Source organism: Dipodomys merriami, unplaced genomic scaffold (assembly GCF_024711535.1).
Source record: "Dipodomys merriami isolate MVZ:Mamm:240054 unplaced genomic scaffold, mDipMer1.0.p SCAF_26, whole genome shotgun sequence".
Taxonomy (NCBI): Eukaryota; Metazoa; Chordata; class Mammalia; order Rodentia; family Heteromyidae; genus Dipodomys; species Dipodomys merriami.
In genome coordinates, this window is record NW_027204048.1 from 12,295,669 (window position 1) to 12,318,436 (window position 22,768).

The 22,768-nt window shown below is 42.7% G+C and overlaps 1 protein-coding gene across 1 annotated transcript in view; it reads left to right on the top strand.

Annotated features, from left to right (window-relative positions):
* The window catches only part of Pgm5 (phosphoglucomutase 5), a 153,231-nt gene that overhangs the window by 120,890 nt on the left and 9,573 nt on the right, over positions 1-22,768 (top strand). The window contains exon 10 of the mRNA XM_070035690.1: positions 12,513-12,647. Within this exon, the coding sequence (XP_069891791.1) occupies positions 12,513-12,647 (135 nt within the window). The remainder of the gene's footprint in view (positions 1-12,512; positions 12,648-22,768) is intronic.

Sequence of the window (22,768 nt, forward strand, 5' to 3'; positions counted from 1 at the left end):
TCTTATTCCATTCTTAAAATATTTTGTAGTGAGATTTGAGGTTCTGATGGATGATCCTAAGGCTATGTGAGATTCCGAATGATTTCTTGTTTGGTTTAAACTTACTGAGGGAAAAAGTAGGTAATAGGCCTGGTTTTCAAGTTTGTAAACAATTGCTTGCTATTGCTATTTTATATAGAATTATCTTTTTTTTAAATTTAATTTTATTTTATTTGTGAACATACTCTACAGAAGAGTTACAATTACATGGGCAGGATAATGCGTACATTTCTTACCAAGCATTGCAGCCTCCTCCTTTGTTTACCCTTCACAACCCTTTCCAGCCTCCCCCCTCCCCCCCAATCCCAATCCTTCTCCTTCCCTCCCCCCTTCCTCCCCCCCCCCCACACCAACGTTGTAAAGCTCGTTTTGGACATGACAACTTGTACTTCTCATTGTTGCAACAGGTCCACCTGTATCCTTAAACAACTGGTTTTTCCCCATCTCCTCCACAAGTTATACTGACATCAACTATAGTGAAAGCAGGGGTTGCAGAGCTTCTGCAGGGCAAATGACATAGCTAGCAAGATCAATAGAAAGCCCACAGATTGGGAGAAGATCTTTACTAGCCATACAACGGACAAGGATCTCATATCTAAAATATACTTGGAACTCAAAAAATTAAACCCCCCAACAACAAATCCTCAAAGAAACAACTGCCCAATAAATAAGTGGGCGAAAGACTTAAAGAGAAACTTCTCTGAAGAAGAAAGAAGGATGGCCAATAGACACATGAAGAAATGTTCAACATCCCTAGCCATAAAAGAAATGCAAATCAAAACAACATTGAGATATCACCTCACTCCAGTTAGAACAGCAAAAATCAAGAACTCTAACAACAACAGATGCTGGAGGGGATGTGGACAGAAAGGAACCTTACTTCATTGTTGGTGGGAATGTAAACTTGTTCAACCACTTTGGAAAGCAGTATGGAGGTTCCTCAAAAGACTTCACATAGAACTCCCCTATGGCCCAGCAATCCCACTTTTGGGCATTTACCCAAATGTTTACAAACAAGACCACACTAAAGCTACCAGCACAACTATGTTTATTGCAGCATTATTTACCATAGAATTATCTTTAAGCATAGCGTTTGGTTCCAGAATACCTCATGCCTCAGGACACAGCTGGAAAGTACATGAGAGTCTCAAAGTACAGTTTTGAAGTCAGAAGTCTCCTGGATGTGTCCCAAGTGTCAGTTATTCTGCCTATAATCCTAGCTGCTCAGGAGGCTGAGACCTGAGGGAGAAGACCTCTAAGCTAACCTGATGGAAAAATTCAAAAGACTTTTATCCCCCAAATAACCAGCAAAAATAGGGCTTGAAGCATGGCTCAAGTGGTAGAGCACCAGCATAGCAAGTGATAAGTCCCTCAGTTCAAATCCTGCCACTGCTATTCCTCCTCCTTTCTGAGTTATCTTAAGGCAAGGTATTGTACCTTTCTGTAATATCCTTATTTGAGACAATAAACATAATAAATGGTTATCTCAGCCAGGCACTGGTGGCGCATGCCTATAATCCTAGCTAGCCAGAAAGTTGAGATCTGAGGATTTCGGTTCAGAGTCAGCCCAAGCAAGAAAGTCTGTGAGACCCATCTCCAATTAACCACCAGAAAACTGGAAGTGGCACTATGGCTCCAAGTGGTTGCTAACCTTGAACAAAAAGAGCTCAGGGACAGCGCCCAGACCCTGAATTCAAGCCCCATGACAGACCAAAAAAAATAAAAAGGCTACCTCATATAGCCATTTGGGGGAATTAAATAAATATACATGCTAATTCCTGGCATGTAGCAAATACTCATGAACAGTTAACTGAAATTAGTTACGTTGAAAGAACATCCTTGGAAGGGCTGGGAAGGAATAAAGCAGAGGGGCAGGCCACTTGCCTAGCAATTTGCCAGGCTTTGAGTTTGGTCCCTCAGTCCTGCAAGCAAAACAACAACAACAACAAAGGAGCATCTTTGGGAAAGAAAGGTTTTGGCCTTTCGGTGATAAGAAAAGCAAGGGGAAAAATTCATACAATTTTGCAGAATATCATGCAAAGATAGGAGAAAGCCTCTGGCTTCTGACTCGTCTGTAGCTCAAGTCAAACTTCTGTTTCTCTGTCTCCCCAAGTTACCCTCTCCCACATGCACCGACATACACTCTGATGCAAAGGAGAAACGTCTTTTAAAGCAGCTTAGTCTCCGTGTGTCCTTAATTTGAGGTCAGAATGAGGAAACAGATCGTGGAAACCAAGCTGTTTCTCCATGCATCCCTGGACATACAGTAGAAATGCTTCTCCAACTGAAATGAAATGAAAATCCAGTTCTGTGCTAAGTCACTGTGCAGCCCTTTGTTGTGGACAGATCAGCAAGGTCTGTCCTGTCTGAGAAATCCTGTGAGGGCCGTTCAAGTTACAAGAAGGAAACCCTCATGGACGCCACCCTGGACACAAATGTCCAGTGACCTCTTCTGCCACTCTGTGGCTGGTCAGGATTTACTGTGACCCTCTCTAAGGGTCTGGTACTTTAGTGATCCTAAGTGTTAAGAGGAACGTCAAGACATTCTTCTGCTAAACTGGGTCCAGACAGACGGTCAGATTTAGAAATAGCACTTTAATGATGTTTGGTTCCACTACAAGTTCTTCTGTGTCCTTTTGAGGACATAGCACTGTTATTCATAGGTAAGATCTAACCGCATGGTTGAAGAATGCTGGTTTCTTTAGATATGAGTGAGAAAAACAAACCAATGGCTGGTTCAAAGTAAGAGAGCAGTGACTTACTGCTATAACTGCTGACGGGGTGAAGACATTCCAGAGTTTTCCGTGTAACCGGATAGAAAAGGTAAGAGCAAATGAAGCCCTTCCCTGAGGTCTGAGGGCGACCTACTCTTTCTTCAAAGGTGAATTTGTTCTTATGTTTCCTCTGTGCCAGGCATTCTCTCCCCCCCCCCCCCCGAATTTCCCAAGGAATGCTATGTCTACCAAGATGGTCTCATCTCTTCCCATTCTCCTACCTAGAGCCTAAACTCCTGGAGTTTCCACACTGTATCTACACCTATGAGATTCCCCCAGCTCTTAACAGAGGGAGTTCCCCAATCCTGCTACTGTGAGCTCACACTGAAGATGACATGCTGGTGAAGGGCATCTTCAATCGAGAGGCATAACCTATATTGTACAGAGTTGCTTTGAAAATGAGAAGCTTTGATCCTGCAGCAGTAACATTTAAACAACCAAGTCTTTTTTTTTTAAGTAATGTATTCAACTTCTGTATTTCTATAGCACACTCAAAAGTCATGTAACCCTAGCCTTGCTGGAGTCATTTGCAAGGTAAGAGTTCCTCAGTGGAGGTGTTCTTTCTGGTTAATCGGGAAGTCCTCATTCTCTTGCTTCTAAGTTATTGGTATTCCATTATCATATATTTCTTGCTCCTGGAAAACATGGATTATCTTCCAAAATGCCTTTGGGAGGGTCTCCTAAAATGTCAGTGGGAGAATCCTAAAATGTACAGTAAGATTTTGAGCCGTCTCTTGTCCCAGTATGGTCTGTGACATAGTCAGGACGTGCTTATGGATGTGCTAATGTCTTGGCATGGTCAGGAGGCTGACCAACACCCTTCAACACTATACAGAAGAGAGAGCTGCTGTCATCAGAGGCAAAGGAGGAAACTTGCAGCCTCTGGTTCAAGTGTGCCTGCACTCACAGTATGCAATGGGAACAGGGATCCGCCATCAGTGTGGCCAAAACAATGGGGGAATAAAAACGCATTTCCATGGGTCCACCTTGGAAAGTGGAAATCTGGATGAGAACTCACTTGTAAGCCCTTTCCTCTCCAAGCAACCCTCCTCCCATCGTGTAAAGTGGGATTGGCTAGGCGGGTGTTTTCAAGAGCTTTTTAAGGAGCCATTTCATCTCAATTCCTCCAGAGAGTTTTATGTAAGTTTTTGGTCCTAAGAGAGCTGATTGGGTGTGTTTGTTCCTTTGTTTTTAATGCTCCACCTAGATGAGAATTCTTCCCAAGAGCAGGGCGGCTCCTTATGGTTGAGCCATCAGTAGACTATATTGGGATCTATGTAGTCCACCTCCAAGACAGCATGTCGTCTGGTCTTCCTGAGTGGTACTGTCTCATCATTCATGCAAAGATACCATATGGACTAGCCACTGCCTTGTTCCACTGCTTTTGAATGCACCCTCACAGTTAATTCTATGACTTAAGCCAAGAAAAATGGGCAATTCGACGTAATTTTTGGTGTGTGGAGAGACAGGTCTGTTCCATCCAAATCCCCTGCTTTATGGGCTGCATGCTTTCGTCTAGAAAATAGGGTTCAGATGTGGCTGAGCAATATTTTCACCTTGACACTTTCCAGATCAAATCATCCGGATTTCCTGCGGGAGATAATATCTGAGTTAGGTTCACAGTTTCTCTCTTTTCCAAAGCTATCCTGTCTCCAGGCTCACATGCTTCGAGTGGTCCAACTGAGTGGATATCTAGCATGTTGTACCAAACTTCAGGGCCATATGCTATTTTCCCCACCTCTGGAATTCATCATGCATTGGTATTTGGCTCAGACAGATGTTGCCAAATAGCTGTTGGTAATGTACAGTTCCATTTCCCTGCCTGGCTGCCACATGTCCTTGTGTCTCCAGAGCAACATCTGGCAGCCGTGCATGTATTTAGCAACTTGCACATTTCTCTGCATTGATTTATACAAGGGCTTTACAAAATTAAAAAAAAAACCTAAACAACAAAAAATCCTGACATTCATTTATCAAACATTTATCAGATACTTACTCGCCATGAGGCACGGAGCCAGCTTGGGGACTAGGCAAAACATATGACATATTGTTCTAACATTGCACACATTGCAGGAAGAACCACATGCATTGACGGCAAATCCCTAACCTGGAGACCTAGATTGGAGTCTTCAAAGGCCTGTGTTCATTGAGCAAGTTTTTATACTGAGCAAGTCTTTAAAACTTGCTTTCTTTTCCATGGAAAGAGAAGATGGTAGCTGTGGTGCTGTGGCTCATGCCTAGGATGTTGAGCTCCGGAGGGTTGTAGTTTCAGGCTAGCCTAGGCAAAAAGTTAGTAAGACCTTCAACTCAACAATACCTGGGCATGGGATGACATGCCTGTCATCTTAGCAACATGGGAAACATAACTAAGAAGGTTATGGCCCAGTCCAGCCTGGAAATAAATTCAAGACTCTTATTTGAAACATAGCTCAAAGGCAAAAAGTACTAGAGCATAGCTCAAGTGGTAAAGTGCCTGCCTAGCCCTGCCTTCATACCCCACTACAAGAGGGAAATAGCTGGTCCTCAAAGGGTCTTCTTTTAGAATGCCAAGGATGTAATTGCTAATTTTGAAGATTTTTCTTGCCCACACAAACCAGTTATTGGCAGATACAGAACAGAGAAATGGTAAGAGAGTTCTGAGGTCATCAGTGATTTTTTTTCCAGAGGGCATGACTACATTCTTGAAGTTAATCTTAATTCTGCCTAACTTAAAAAAATGTTATGTACTGTTGCATCACAAATTATTGGTATGAAGATTTTAGTTAGCAATTGTGTGCAAAATCTGAGACGTTGGAAAATAGAGTGAACACACTCTATTTTTCATGAACTGTCTAACACCAGAAGTACTATGGTGTTTTTATAGAAATGGACACTCTTTCCAACACTGTGTACATGTGTGTAAGCCAGGCTGCATTATTCTTTTACCTGGAGTTTAGAAAGCAAAGGCTCAGAAAGCTTAAGCGACTGGGCAAATCCTGTCTGCCCTCAGCTGAAGAATCCTTGCCATATCTTCTTTGTGACCTCAAAGTTAACATTATCTTCTCATGGAAAACATTGAACTTCTGGTGGTTGAGTCTGTGTGGACATTCTAGCTACTATAACTACCACAGTTACAGAGGTATCATGAACTCCTTCATGGCTGTGCTGAGAATTCTGTGTAATTAGCACCATCAGTGTTAGGTGTTATGGTTGGTTCTGCTGCTGACTAGATCCTTAGGCAGAAACTCTCAGGACTTAGTAGCTGGCACTTTTGGCTGTTCTAACATCCTAGTCAGATGGTAAGATATGCATGAAAATCTAGATCTTACTGTTCTTAAGATGGACATGTAGCATGGTTCAGGTTCTTGAAAGAAGAAGCAGATGATCCAGAAAAGACAGGCTACCACAGTGGTTCCTAGGCTGACATCAATGTAGAATCAGCTGTTGAGCCTGGAGGATTCCCCAGTGCCCTAAGGAATCTCAAGAAAGATGTTAATCAATACGAGTGCAGTCAAGGAAAGCGAAAGCAAGAGAGATAGTTATTCTGAGCAAAAATATTTGCACATCTGACATACCATGGGGAAACTCCTTGGTATAATTAAGAGAGAGAGAGAGAGAGAGAGAGAGAGAGAGAGAGAGAGAGAGAGAGAGAGAGAGAGAGAGAGAGAGAGAGAGAGAGAGAGAGAGCTGGGCTCTAGGGCTTTGCGCCTGTAATCCTAGCTACTCAAGAGGCTGAGATGTGAGGTTCTCAATTCAAAGCCAGCTGAGCAGGAAAGTCCATGAGAAAACCGGAAGTAGAGCTGTGGCTCAAAGTAGTAGAGTGTTACCTTGGGCAAAAGAGCTCTGAGACAGCACCCAGGCCCTGAGTTCAGGCCCCACTACTGACAAAATAAAAATAAAAATAAAAAGGATGAATGACAGGAGTGTAAAACAGGCTTTGTTGGGGGCGGGGCTCTAGTAGGAGCCAGGAACGGTAAAGAAGACTATGAATGAGGATGAATAGAGTTGAGGTAGTTTGTGGTAATTTGTTTGCAATTAGAACAGTGAAACCTATTGAAATTGTCTTGAGAAGGTGGGAGGGGTAAGGGAGAGTGACAGGGGGTGAGGGTGATCAGGGTACCTCATATACATGGATAGAAACGTACGATGAACCTCCCTAGTAAAACTAATATAAACTGATAATAAACATTCTAATGCTCAAGTGATTTCTCACTAAAATTTTGTCTCGAAGTCTGAATGAGAGCCTACCACCACTACTGTTTAAAGCCCTTTCTCCAGCTAATTTTCTTTCTTTTCTTTTCCTTCCTTCCTTCCTTCCTTCCTTCCTTCCTTCCTACCTTCCTTCCTTCCTTCCTTCCTTCCTTCCTTCCTTCCTTCCTTCCTTCCTTCCTTCCTTCCTTCCTTCCTGTTTGAACTCAGGGCCTGGTGCTGTCTGCCCCATAGCTCTCTCATTCCAGGCTGCTAGTCTACCACTTGAACTACAGCTCTACTTCTAGTTTTTTACTGGTTTATTGGAATCTCATATACTTTTCTGTCCAAACTAGCTTCAAATCACAATCCTCAGATCCTGGGTAGCTAAAATTACAGGCACAAGCCACCAAGGTCCAGCCTTCTTCTAACTAATTTTCAAAGTGCAGCAAAGTTTGCCTAAGATCATGCAGCTGGCAGTAAAAAGTCACACTGGTTTAACTTCATTTCTTTTAGTGTAAACTGATTTGCTTTAGGACATTTTGAGGAAAGAAGGTTGAGTGCATCCAGTGACAAATTTACCATAATGCCAGATAATTTTTATTTTTATTTTTGGCAATACTGGGGTTGAACTTAAGGTTTCTTTACCTTTTGGGACCCCTGTCCCTCTGCCTTTGTTTTTTTAATTGGTTCTAGGGCTTGAACTCAGGGCCTGGGCACTGTCTTTGAGCCTCTTTACGTTCAAGGCTAGCACTCTACCACTTGAGCCACAGAGCCACATCTGGATTTTTTGGAGTAGTTGATTGGAGATAAGAGTCTCACAGACTTTCCTGCCCAGGCTGGCTTTGAAGCACGATCCTCAGATCTCAGTCTTCTGAGTAGCTAAGATTACAGGTGTGATCAAAAGTGCCCAGCTAGCCTCTTCCCTTTTTAAATAGGGTCTTATGTTTATGTCTGGGCTGGTTTGGCCATAATCATCCTAGTTAGGCTTTTAGCATAGCTGAGATGACCGGCATGCATCATTGTGCCCCAGCTTTTTATTGGTGGAGATGAGGTCTTGCAAATATTTTTGGCCAGGACTGGCCTCCCCACTGTGATCCTCCTGACTTATGCCTCTGACGTTGTGAAGATTATAGACATGATCTAGTAGATCCTGTCCTATGTATTCCTTGGATCTTCCATAAGTACTCTTCACGGTTTGAACATGAACCCCAGTTCACCATGAGGAATGTGAGTGTGTTCTCATTTGGCCTGGGGGTGCTGACTGAAGGCGCAGGGAGGCCTTCGGGGACTCCTGGGTGGGGTTGTTCCTTCTGTTCTGGAAGCAGCTGGGCATTCATTCAGCAGATGTCTATGGTGGGTCTGCTGGGTCCCATCTTGACCTGGGCTACAATGGAAATGACAAAGTTAGGAAAGGCTCTGCCCTCCTGGAACTTATCTGTGAAAGAAGGCAGAGCAGCACACGAAGCCATTTAGGGTTAAGGCTGTGATGCAAACTTGTTTTAGATTTGCTCTGGCCTTGTCTTTTCAAGGGATTTGAGGCAGAAAGGAAACCAAACATAATGAAGTTGTTAGAATATAAATAAGACACAGAAATCAAGCCGAGGGAAGTACGTGAATTAGAAAGGCAAAGAACTGAGGAAGAAAAATCCATAGTTATGCAAGTCATAAGGATCCACTTGAACTGAACCTCAGGTTTGGCATTGAGTATCCTGGCAGCCATATTGAAAAGGGAAATATGGTTAGTTACAAAGCACTTACAGTCAGAAAGGAAAAGACCAGTTCCTCAGGGAAAGAAAGTCTTTCCTAACACTTGGCTCTTGACAACATGTCTCACGCACAGCTTCCTTCCGATGGTCTCTAAGAGTATTCCTATAGTGACTACAAAAGTAGATTATATAAGACAGGGCTGTAAAAAGTGCTCAATGAGGACTGGAAAGGTGGCTAAGTGGTAGAGTGCATGCCTAGCATGCATGAGGCCCTGGGTTCGATTCCCCAGCATCATATAAGCAGAAAAAGCCAGAAGTGGTGCTGTGGCTCAAGTGGTAGAGCGCTAGCTTTGAGCTGAAGAGCTGAGAGACAGCGCCCAGGCCCAGAGTTCAAGCCCCATGATCAACCCTCCCCGCCCCCCACCCCAAAAAAGTGCTCAATGAAAGCGAGGTCATACAATAAAAGGCAATTGGCTAAGTCCCTGTCTGTCAGGAGCCGGTGGGCCATTCGATTGGGACCCAGTATAGGCCAGTTGAATCTATGGCTAAAGTTAGAACACCTGGAAAATGGAGGGCTAGAACACCCTGAGAACATGCTTCATGAACTGTATTTCTCTGTACTGAGTTTTTTCTGGCATAGGGGTGAAGAATAGACTGGTCATTGTGTACATAATGTAGTGGTTTTCATCAGAAGTCATCTGGGTATTGGATATTTTAGGGCTTGTGGACCAGATGATCTGTCATAACTAACTGTTGTAATGCACAGGCAGTCATGCCAATGCATGCCAGAAGCGTGATTATGTCCCAGGAAAAAATTTTTTTTTGGCTAGTCATGGTGCTTGAACTCTGGGCCTGGGCGCTGTCCCTCAGCTCTTCAGCTCAAGGCTAGCACTCTGTCACTTGAGTCACAGCACCACTTCTGGCTTTTTCTGCTTATGTGGTGCTGAGGAATCGAACCCAGGGCCTCATGCATGCACGGCAAGGAGACTACCACTGAGCCACCTTCCCAACCCCAGTGTGCCAATAAGACTTGATTTACAAAAGTAGGTGGCAGGTTAGATTTCCCCTGCAGGCAGTATATTGCCAACCCTTGGACTAACCTAAGAAGAGAAAGCAAAGTGACTTTCTAGTTTGGTTTTCATTGGAGTTAAGGAATGGCTAGGATTTGGCAAGCCTTGTTCGGTGGTGACTTTGTCCTTGCTGTTTAATGGATAGTAGGTGATGCTTCTTGCTGGAAAGAGCAAGGCTTGTTCTTGGGTTGGAAAATCATCAGGCACTGTGAAGACATATGCAGGTCTCAAAGCAATCCAATCCAAATATTTGCCCATAAAAGTGGCACTTGCTGAGGGTTATTGAAGCACTGAAATGGGGCAGGTCTATAAAGAGCCTTGGATTCCAGGTGGTGAAGGGCACTCATGATTGTCCACACTTGGACCATCTCCCAAATAACAGAACTCCATTGAGATCTCATGGTTGGTGTCCTGGGAAAGAGAGAAGAGGTGGAGCTATCTCCAATGGTCTGGTGTGTATGTGGTCCACACCTCTTGTCATCTTTTCAAGTGCAAAATTATCCTGCCTACCAGATGTTGATTGCAACCATCAATCGTTTATGACTGTAGCAAATAATATAACCAATAAGAGGATGGCTACCCTCATGGGATCTCATTGTAAAAAGGCTTAGTTATGAGCAGATGACACATGGCGATGGTTTATTACAATTTGAATTCTGAAGTCCTTCCCATTGGCCATAAACAAGTCTAAGAGGTCAATTGTGTAATAGAAGCTGAGTGTGGAAGGTCATCAGAAGAGGTGACCTCAAGTTATTTGTCATCTGCAACAACAGGTGTGTAATATGTCAGTCTTAGAATTGCTCTAACCAGTGATTGGATAAGCCATACACGGTTTGTATCAGTTATAGATTGGTATGACAGTGAAAATGTAGGCTTAAATAAATGCAGCTTCCAAAGAGTTTGTGAAAAATAAAACAACCACTGACAACAAAAACATTGCTGTAGCTGGGCTCCAGTGGCTCACACCTGTAATCCTAGCTACTTCAGATGCTGAGATCTGAGGATTACAGTCAGGAAAGTTCTGAGATTCACATCTAGATTTAACCAACACAAAAGCCAGAAGTGGAGGTATGGCTCAAAAACACCAGGCTTTAGCGAAAAAGCCAAGCTACAGGGCTAGTATCACCCCTCCCCCACAAAAAGTAAAACCATTGCTGAGAACTTCGGGGGCTTTGTTATTGTTAGTTTGGACATAATTTGGTACATGTTGCTCTTTGAATCCTAGATCATTCATTCATTCTCTCCATTTTGTTGACTATTCCTCTCTCCAGCAGCAAAAAGTAGCCTGGAACCCAGGCTTATGGAGGGCAAATTCTGTATCTTCATATGCTCAAGACTTAGCCCAGTTCCTAACCCATAAGGACCAATGTTTAGTGGTCAACGAATGAATCCCAAATTCTGTCTTCCTGTTCACAAAGCTATAGAGTAACTGGTTGCCAGTTAAGGAAATGGCTCTTATTTGTTTTGGTTGAACCACTCTAAAAGACCATAGCATTTGGTGTGGGAATGGGGACAGAATTTGCTTATACAAGCTGAAGGCTATTCAGAGAGAATCACAGAGCCTGATCCCTCCCTCCCCCAAGGCTCACCAGGTGGGATAGGGGTAAGAAACGTAGTCAGACTTAGGCAGCAGATATGATACAATTGTAATAACAGATTATTATTCATAAGCAAGATTTGAAGCCAGAGAGGGCTCAGAGACAGATTGCTTAGGAAAAAGGTCTTATAACCAAACCACCTGAGACATGTTCTCAGACATCTACCTGACATTTTATTCTTTATTTTTCCTTCCCCTGGCCCCTGGCAATATTCTTATAGACAAGAATTACTTTATGACTCAGGAGACAGGTTTTCCTTCAGCAGATGATAGGATCTGATCTTATGGTCATGATTTTTAAATATCCCTTGTCACTGAAGAGTAGAAATACAGACATTAGGGACATTGAGCAACAACAACAAATGAATCTTGGGCAGCAATAGTAGGTGTGGCCCCAGCTCTGCTCTCATCTCACCCTGTTAGCTATGACTAACAGGTGAGAAGGAAGGAGTGCTAGATGGGACTCGCAGAGCTCGGCATTTTGTTATAGGGCTCTATTGTTACCAGAAGAATATAGGAATGGGATGGAGAGGGGGGAAGGGAGGCAGGAAATGAACTTCAACATTATGTTGAAGCAGCCTTAACCTTAACATGGGTAAGTTTTTGGCATGGTGGTGCACACCACCCAGACATGCCAATCTCAGCATTTGAAGGCAGAGGCAGAAGCTGAAGCGTCTGAGTTCAAGGTCAGCCTGGGATACATAGTGAGACCCTATCTCAAGAATCAAAGCAAAACAAAACAGGGCCATTTTTCTTATTGACTACTCAATAAATGGCTTACTCCCATTGCATCCAGAGAACTTATACCTAATGAACTTTGGCTCTGGGAACATTTGCGAAATGTCTTCCTATTCTTGTTACCTCTACATTCTGATGCTCATGGTACCAAGACCAAGAAAACCTGAGCATCTGTTTCTTGTTTTGCTCCTAACCTCCCACCAACATCAGCCAGAGACAGCAGAAACAGAATAAAGACACAAAAAGATGCCTTAAGGAGCTTTTAAGTTTACCACATAGCCCAACTTGAGGTCTGATTAGCAGTTGTCATCACCTTGATGAGTTTTAGATCATAGAGTGACTCTGATGTCCACTGAAGGTATCATTCCTGTGTTGTTCATTCTTATTCATTCATTCATTTGGATGTTCTCCATCTCAGGGTTTGAGGATCATTTTCTCCGATGCATCAAGACTCATTTTCCGGCTCAGTTCCTCCAGTGGTGTGCGGGCCACCATCAGACTCTATGCGGAGAGCTACGAAAGGGACCCCAGTGGCCATGACCAGGAGCCTCAGGTATAACAGTAATGGGTATCTCATCATCCCTAGAAAATGGAGAGTGTTCTCCACATTCTTATATCTGGAAAGATAGCATTGAGAGTGCTGACTGAAGGCAAATTGAGTGTGACTTTGAATACATTTAAGTCCCACTTTGCAGTGTTTAAAACAGAATCCTGGTGGGCACCAGTGGCTTACACCTGTAATCCTAGCTACTCAGGAGGCTGAGATCTGAGGATCGTGGTCCAAAGCCAGCCTGGGCAAGAAAGTCCATGAGACTCTATGTCCAATTAACCACCAGAAGACCAGAAGTGGTGCTGTGGCTCTAGTGGTAGAGTGTTCACCTTGAGCTGAAGAACAGAGGGACAGCGCCCAGGCCTAGAGTTCAACCCCCATGACCAACACAAAACAAACAACCAAAACACCAGAAACCTATCACTCCCTTAGCATCTATAGTAACATCACAACATTTCCCAAACAACTTGTGCTCTTCTACAGTGTCACTGGCATGACAGTAAGAAAAGGCATTGTGTAAAGATGAATTAAAATTCTGGGTTAAAGCAGGAGCAGGTAGAGCAGGTGGTGGCCTTCCTTCCTGGGCCTTTCCTCAAACCATCACAGGCTTTCCATGCTGAAGATAAGGGTTACACTGCCAGAATCATTTGCTAGTGAGTACATTTTGCCCAAGATAGTACCAAATCATGCCATAAGTAGATAGGGGCTTACCCTTTCTTTCCGAATAAAACTCTGTTCGGTGTCTCATGTTGGGAAAGGAGATTAAATGCAAGTCCAGGGGTGCATACCGGGTAGGAATATTCCTGGCCTTTCTAGCTCTGACTCACTCTGACTTGGATCTATTTTTTCCCTCAGCATTCTTTTCCCTATTTGCCCAGGGTAAGTGCTTATGATACTTGCCTATATTTCTATTTATTCATTTACCATTCTCCCTGAACTAAGCCTAGAACCATTAGCCCTGGGTGAAACCAATTCTATACCCAAATGCAGCTGTCTCTGAGGTGGTCCATAAGGCAAAGTAGTGGTTTTTATAAAGCTTACATTGGAGCCCCACAGCTCCCTAGGCCTGCTTTCAGAAGGCTATGTGAGTAAAGCAAGCATAAGCATTGCTCTTCTAGTCCCTACTACTACGTATTTTTCATCCTGTTAGTTTAGAGTTTGTCAGTTTGAATGGCTTGGGGAACGCTTCCTTGAAGTTGGTCTTCTGACCACTGATATTCTCCTACTCTAACCATGAGAACCTAATTAGGTAGGCCTGTATCCTCAGCGCATGATCTAGCTAAAAAAATTGTATTAAAATTGAACTCCTTATTAAAATAGCATATATTATTGACTCACTAACTTATGCCCTATTGCACAATATATTGAGTTCAGGATACAGAATAGACAATTGTAAGAAAAATAAACCCCTGAAAGGAAGAGAAAATGGCTCAGCAGACCTACCTGTGCTCCTCATTGCCTAGTGCCAGCTAGCCTTGACATCCAAGCATTTTGAGGCTTTTTGTTTTTGTCAGTCATGGGGCTTGAACTCAGGGCCTGAGAGCTGGCACTGAGCTCTTTCACTCAAGGCTACTTGAGTCACAGCACCACTTCTAGTTTTATAGTGGTTAATTGGAGATAAGAGTCTCCCAGACTTTCCTGCCCATGCTGGCTTCAACTTGCAATCCTCAGATCTTAGCCTCCTGAATAATTAGGATTATAGGCATTGGCCACCAGTGCCTGGCTCCTTTTTGAGACTTCTTATTTTGAGGAAAGTGTTTGTTTCCAGTGCCACCTGCCTATCTTCCTAGGGCTGAGGGAGGAAAAGGTGTTGGTTAATTGTTAACAAAGATCAAGGATAAGATACACTCAGAGAGTAGTGTGGTACTTACTAGTGTCGATTCAGGGCTTAACAGGCCAAGACTAGTTTGTATTGCTCTCCCAGCTGCAGAGAGAACCCTGTCTACCTTTTCAGCTTGTTCTTGCTTGCATCCTGGAAAGCCACGTACACTCATTATCCATTAAAGTAAGTCACCTGTAGAGACTCCATCCGTAATTTTCACCCACTTCAGCAGGTTGTTCTTAATGCTTTACCTGCCCTAACCCAGTAGTCATAAACATCCAAGAGAACAGAAAGTTTCCCAACAGGCTTATTGATATCGAGCTATTTCCCTTAGCACAGAGAATCATTTCCTTTTGAGACATTTAAAACTATATGTGAACATACTTATGTTTTAAACACGTACATTGGCAGTCTCCTGCAAATCTTAATTACTATCCCAATGCTTCCACTGGGGATAGAGGCAATATGTATGTGAATCTCCACCCCCTACATGTAGCTTTTCAAAGATTCAGCCATTTATTTTAAGGTGATGTCAAATTAATTTCTTTTGTACTCCTACATGTAGATTTTCTGTGATGAAGCCACTTGTTTTAAGATGATGTCAAGATAATTTTTTACCTACATAAATTTAAAAAAAAATTGTGCTGGTATGGGGGCTTGAACTCAAAACCTTGTGTTCACATTTGGGTTGCTTGCTCACAGCTGCTGTTCTATCACTTGAACCAGGCTTCCAGCCCAGCTTTTTGCTACTTAATTGGAGAGAGATCCTCAAGGAGGATCAAGCTTCCTGAATAGCTAGGATTGTAGTTATGATCCATCAATGTCCGGCTTATATAAAAATATGTTAAAACTCCTATTTACTTATGAGTTGGTGATAAGTAGAGGAAAGACATGGGCGGGCCTAGAGGAGATAAGGGGTTTGTGTTGCCCTCTGTTCTTGACCTATCAGGAAGGAAAGCAACTAAAGGTTGATGGCTGGAAATTTACACAGTTTTTCAACTGGGAGATTGATTTTACTGGCAGTCAGTAGGCCTTCGATGAGCTCTCAAACCGTCTGGTAATAATTTGGAAATAAAAAAAGGTTGAGCCAAAATGATTTTAATTCACAGGTAACCAGAAACAGTCCAATGGTTTCCATCTTCTGTTCTTTCCCAGCTTATTAGTAGGACTGCTAAATTCACTTTGAATTTGCCTTCTCCCCTTGTCCTTCTGAACCCATGGGTGGAGTAACTAATGAACAATGGAAGATCCAAAAGGAAAAGTTGGTTCAGGACTAGGATAATTACAGACTGGTAATCAGCAAGGGACTAATCAACTGTTGGCTTTGATACTTTTGTCATAGGATATAACCCCACCCAATCAGCCAGAGTCCTTGGGAAAGACTCATTTCCTTCAACTTCCTGACAATGGATGAATTTATGTATTTCTGATGAACTGCTCCTAGAAAATGTTGAGGACATCCCTAAGTCCCTCTGGATTTGATTCATCTGTCAAACCAAAAGCCATCTTGCCATTTTGTCCCTGCCTTATAAATTCTTAGGAATTTGTAATGCAGAAATAGAGAGGGCTGAGCTATTTTTGGTTTATGTAGAGATAACATATAAACCCAGATACTTCGGAAAGTGAAGAAGGACACCATGAATATTTATGTTGAGACTGTCCCCAATAAGTCAGGAGACTTGGCTTCTGCAGAGTGACAGGTCTGTTTAGAGACAGGATTCTGAGAAACAGGGGCCCACCCAGGTGTACAACACTGTTTAGATGAAAGGGTCTCCACCCAGACGGCACATCCTAACTACTTAGAAGGTTGGGTAGAAATATCAAGGCTTGGGGTCACTCTCAGAGATTCTAGTTATATTGTTCTGAGATGGCACGAGTCTCATTATATAAAAGCTTCTCACAGTTTAATCACCTACAACTAAACACTCAGAGAATCCATGAACCTTGGCATAACCATCAGAATTCCTCCTGTCAGGGAGATGTTGAGTAAAATAGGTTACCATTTTTAAAGTATCTGTAATGATAAGACTACTCTAGCGCCTTTACATATATCTGTTATATTCATCATTCCATTTCCTCCCAGGCAGGGTTAGCATCCTACAGCCCTGACTCAGTGGAACTATTGAGACCCATGGAAAAGATCCTTTCTAGACTGGAGAGTCAAACTAGGTCTTTGTTATAAGATACCCTGTTGTCCATACTAATGGTTAAGGTCCATGAGAGAGGATATTTCTTATTACCTGTGCCTGAGTGCACGGTATGTCTGCAGACTTAGTTTTATTATTAGATTTGTCTTGTCATACAAACCAATTCTTTTGATTCTCTGGGTGTCAACAATTCAGTTCAATTCCATTCAGTCCAGTTCAGTTCAGTTCTGACGCAGACTGAAATTAATTCAGACCCCAGTCTGAGCTGGTTAAGCCCCAGTCTTTCAAGACCATCCCTACATTAGATGCTAGTCCCATCTCTACCATGTCAACTACAAATTTAGGGCTTATTTTATGATCCTCCTTCAGGTTCAACAGTTCACTCAAATGATCCACCAGCATTCAGCAAGGGGTTTTACTGGTTATAAAGGACATAGCTTGGAAACAGCCACATGGAAAAGAAGCACAGAGCAAGATATAAGGAAGGATGTGGCAGATTGGGATACTCTGGACCCCTCCAGACTGAACAGTCTTTCAGTACTATAATGTGTTCCACATCAGTGGAACATATCCTATTATTTAGCAAGTTCTGGAGGTTTCGGTAGCCAGGGATGATGGATGAAATCATGGATTCTTGGTTGTTGAATTCACCCTACTTCAGGCCCTTCTTTCCTTCCCTGAAGCCAGGACCTGCAGCTCAAAGTTCCAACTCTCTGCCTGGGTAGTACCTTTAGCAATCAGCCTCTAACTTGAAGTCTCCCAAGAGTTGCTTCATTAGTATAACATCAGATATGGTTGGAGTGTGAATGACAAAAAAGAACCACTCTGTACCAGGAACTGGGGACAAAGCCCAAATGTAATTTTTTTTAAATTGTGAAAATACTGTACAGAGGGGTTACAATTACATGGGCAAGATAATGAGTACATTTCTTATCAAGCATTGTAGCCTCCTCCTTTGTTTCCCCTTCCCATCCCTTCCCATCCCTTCCCATCCTCCCCCATTCTCCCCACACACACACCCCCACCTAAAACTCCTCCCCCCACCAAAGTTGTAAAGTTCGTTTTCGACATAACGACTTGTACATCTCATTGTTGCAATGGGTCCACCTGTATCCCTATTTAAACTATTTGTTTTTCCCCTTCCCCTCCACAAATTATAACAACATCAAATACGGTGAAAGCAGGGGTTATACCATGGGGGAGGGACATACAAAGCAACAAAGAAATAATCTCATAAATGTGTTAGAAACAATCTTGGCATGAAAGAAAAAAAAACATTTGAACATTTAAAAATAATTCTCTACCTATGAAAAAGTGGCCAAATGATGAGTTGTCTGTCCCTCACTTTGAATTAGCAATAAATAGCTTTTATGAAACTTTTAGAGGGTGGTGGTACAGGGGCTTGAACTCAGAGTCTTGTGCTTGCTAGGCAGGTCTCTACTGCTTGAGCCACTACCCCAGCTCTGTCAATAAGTAGTTTTTAAAACATTAAAAGAATAAGGTTTTAAATCCATATTAGTTATTTTTGCAGAGTTAACAGGGATCTGGACTGAGAGATCAAAAAAAAAAAACCTGGTGAGTAGAATTAGAACTTGAACTAATGTGTGTGATATAAGAGTTGTGAGTATAGTAGAGTTCAGAAATGAAACACAGATGAGCATTCATTTAGCCCCTTCCATTTTCATGACAAGATGATAATTTATACATGTTAGACATGTAAGTATGTCTTTGTATGAGAAATAGAACTTGATTTTGGAGTTAAACTAGGTTGATACACACACAGAGGTTATTTTGCTATATATACATACATATGTATATAAAACCTTGCACAGGGTTTTCATATCAGTCATATGTGCAGGAAAACCATGAAGAAATACTTCTTTTTTTTTTCTCCCTAGAAATTAGCGTGAATTGCTACAATATGAAACTTTGGGGGCAGGAGGGAGTGATACAGGGAGAGTTTAGAAAAGAAACACTTGGTGAAAGACTTGAGCTGTAAACTCAATGGCCAAGCTAAGGAGTTGGCTCATTCTGTTTGGAAGAGAGGCATGACCTGGTGGTCTTCAGGAATTCAACAATAATAAGAGTCAGAGAAGGATGACCAGCTGTTCTCTATAGCTAATGAATATGTAATTTGAGGAAATACACTCAAGCTGAACTGGAAAGGATTCAGACTGACTGCGAGGACAATCTCTCAATTGGTGATCGTTCCTGCCCTGTATGGAGCATTGGCTCATGTTTTTCTAGAAGTTTTCTATCATCCTATATAGATTCAAATATTTTTTAAATATGGGCAAAGGTGGAAAGGACTGGGCAGAGTAATATCTCAAAATACTTTTTAGCCTTAAAATATCGGTTCTTGATTATAATGTTAAAAAAGAAGAAGAAAGGAAAGAAGAAACAAACAAGTTCCAGTCAGGTGGGTTAGATTTCCCTCTAGTGGTATATAAAGGAATTTAGTACAGCTATGTTTTTCCAATGCAGTCGCTGGGAGCTGAATTAAACTTGGGAAAGAAGCAAACATATACATGTTTTCTATATTTCTACTTCCTTAGGTGAAATATCACTGGAAAGGAAAAATACCCAGACCCCCAGTTTCTCCCACTTAATACTGGGATATGGACCCCCCCCCTCCACTACTCACTCTGCAGGTACCATGTGTTGCTTTTCCTGCAGAGGAGAGCACTTGCTGAGATGGTGGTTCTCTGATGATGGGAAACAAGTTCCCTCTGCTGGCACTTTGGCAGAAGTTTCCTAGGACCGGTGTCCGTTGCAGACCAGGGCTATGTAGGGTTTTGAAGATAACTAGCCTTTCCCCTTGTCAGACCCTGGGATCAGACCCACTTCAAGAATCCAAATGTGGGGGTTGGGAAGGTGGCTCAGTGGTAGAATGCTTGCCTTGCATGCATGAGGCCCTGGGTTCGATTCCTCCGCACCACATAAGCAGAAAAAGCCAGAAGTGGTGCTGTGGCACAGGTGGTAGAGAGCAGAGGCCTGAAGAACTAACAATTGTACCTCAATCCTGGCTTTGGGTTACAATTTATTGATCCTAAAGCTGGAAAAGAAATCTGTTTCCTCGTCCTACGTCTCCATATGCAATTCCAATTAAAATAAAACAAAACAAAATCAGCATTAAAAATAAATGTGAGGGGCTGGGAAGGTGGCTCAGTGGTAGAGTGCTTGCCTTGTAGGCATGAGGCCCTGAGTTCGATTCCTCAGTACCACATAAGCAGAAAAAGGCAGAAATGGCACTGTGGCTCAGGTGGTAGAGAGCTAGCCTTGAGCTGAAGAGCTGAGGGACAGTGCCCAGGCCCAGAGTTCAGGCCCCACAACCAACAAAAACAAACAAATAAATAAATATGAATAAATAAATATGAAGGAAGGCAAATGATGGAAGGGGTGACATTGATCAAAGACCAACGAATCAAAACCCCTGTGGACAACCCCTTAAAATTAAATAAATAATAACAGGAACTCCAACAAAATCTGGGTTGTTTTCCTTATGATGCAATTCCAATTGTCTAAAATATCAAGTCACAAGTTCTTACCAAAAATAATATTTTTTTTTTCTGGAGGTTTGGCTTTGCTGTGTGAAACATATGCTTATCTAGCTATTGGTTAACCCAGGGCTGTTCATGTCTGCAAATTCCTGAGTCTTGCTGGGTCTTGTTTACTCAGCCTGAAAAGAGAGCATGAATGAATTTGCATTGGTCACACAAGGACTGGTCATAACTCCTCTTGCCAGATGAGTGGGTTTGACAAGCTGTGCCCAGCACAGTCCAGCTCTTCCAACATCCTCTTTGTTCCAGCCCAGATACACAGCACAATCAAGTTTCCATGCCTTTCAGCAGAAAGCTGCTCCAGTGTCATGGACTGATGGTGATTCAGGCTTTCTTTAAAGCAGTGCCCTTCTTTGGTGGATAGTAACTCATTGACTGTGCTCATCAACAAGAGGGTGTCTTCGCCAATGAATACTGACAGTGAACCTGGACACTGGCTTTGACCTTTAGAAGGAAACCCTGGACTAGTCTAGGCCATTAAAGCGCATCTGGATGAGGCCAGGCCTGGATTCCTCCCACAGCCATGCTTCTCCCCCATGGGAAACAGCATCTGGCTGTCAAGGGGAGACACTTGACCAGCTGAGCTCTCCTGTCAACCTTAGGCTGATTTTTTTAAGTTTGATATCCTAGTTCCAGATTGAGAACATGTGTGGGATGCAGGCCAAGGTATTCTCCATCTCTTGATTTTTGCCTCCTGGGAATGCTTAGAAGGGAAACCAACTCTGAGAGGACAGCATTTCAATATCAGAATACTTAAGGATTGGCTAGAGGTAAGGCTGTGGCTCAAGTGGTAGAGGGCCCGCTTTGAGCAAAAAGCAAAAGGTATGGGAGAGAAAGAAGGAGAAGGAGGAGGAATAGGAGGAGAAGAAAGAGGAGGAAGAGGAGGAGGAGGAGGAGGAGGAGGGGGAGAAGGCAGAGGAGGAGGAGGAGGAGGTGGTAAAGGATGCTTAGGCCTTGAGCAGGAGGTAAAGCAATTCAAGGCTTATGAAATTCTAGTTTTCTGTTGCTTTAGGAAGGAACATTTCTGAGCATGTCTGTTGGTGTCAGTCATCCTGTGTGATACTGTTTGGTTGTCTGACTAATTAGAAGACAAAAGAGGAGGGGCACAACAAACCCCACCAGGCCATATGGGGAGGTGTTGGTGGCACCCTGAAGATACGGGGGAAAGGGGGAAAGTTGGGCTTTCAGTGTGGTTTTAAGGCAGGACAGATATGTTTAGGATTGGGTAGTTTGAATCATTTCAGAAGGCTCTGGAGCCCGGGGATTGTCATAATTGGTACCAGGCCTGGGGGGGAAGGGAACAGAAGATTGTGGTTCTAAGTATGAAGACTGAGAGTTTGACAGAAGTGGAGGTTGGTTTGCACACGGAGGGCACGCTGCTGGGAGCTGGCTGCTGACAGTCAGCTAACCTTACAGGCCCCAAGTATCAGCAAGGCCTCAACATAGAAATGCATCAGAATAAACAAATACACTTAATGCAGAGAAGAAAAGATAAAACTAGCCATTGTTAAATTTCAGGTGGCAACTATTTGGGGGAGAGATGAGTCTTTTTTTTTCTCACATACCGTCAATGCTGTTTATTTTTGGCTAAAGTTGGACTCTGAAATCAAATGTCTTTGGTTTTGTGCCCTATTTCTGCTATTTTCCAGTTCTGTGAAACTGGAATATTTAGATGGTCTAAACTTCCATTATTCCATCAATAATGGGGGTAAGAAATACATTTTATTCAGTGATGATAATGATTAAGTCAGATTATTGATTATTCATGTAGTTTTGCCTAATTCCTAGCTCCTGATAAGACTTAATAAATGTTAGTTGTAACGAATATTATTGTTACTTCCTTTTGTGTGTGTGTGTGTGTGTGTGTGTGTGTGTGTGTGTGTGTGTGTGTGCGCGCGCACCCACACCAGTCCTGGGTTTGAACTCAGGACCTGGCACTGTCCCTGAGCTTTTGTGCTTAAGGCCAGTATTTTACCCCTTGAGTCAGCCCCACTTTCACCATTTTTGCTGCTTACTTGGAGATAACAGTCTCATGAACTGTTCCTGCCTGTGCTGGCTTTGATCCTCAGATCTTAGCCTTCTGAGTAGCTAGGATTATAAATGGGAGCCATCGGCTCCAGGTTGCCTTATTTTTTTTTATTAATAACAATATTAACCAGTTTCCATTCCAATGAGGATAAACGAGTCTCATACTGTTCAGCAACTTGCTTTGGAATGGAATTAACCAGGCTTACCTTTTCCCTTCCTATTAACATCACAGTGGAACTCTGGAGAGGCTTCTTAACAGAGCTGACAACTGAGAACTGTCTTCCAAGGGAGCTTCCAAGGCACAACAACATAGCACGTTCCTGATACACCATACTGGGTCCAAAGGTTCAAAATGAACCTGAGATCCTCTACTCATCTCTGCTTCTGAGCTTTTCTTCTCATTTCTCCCATTCTTCTGGACCTTTCCATCCATCCATCCAGTACATGAAACAAATTCATTGTCTTCTTTTTAAAAAACTGTATTGTCATTATAAAGGTGATATTTAGATGGGTTACAGTTACATGCATCAGGTAAAGACAACATTAAACTGTATTATCATTAGAAAG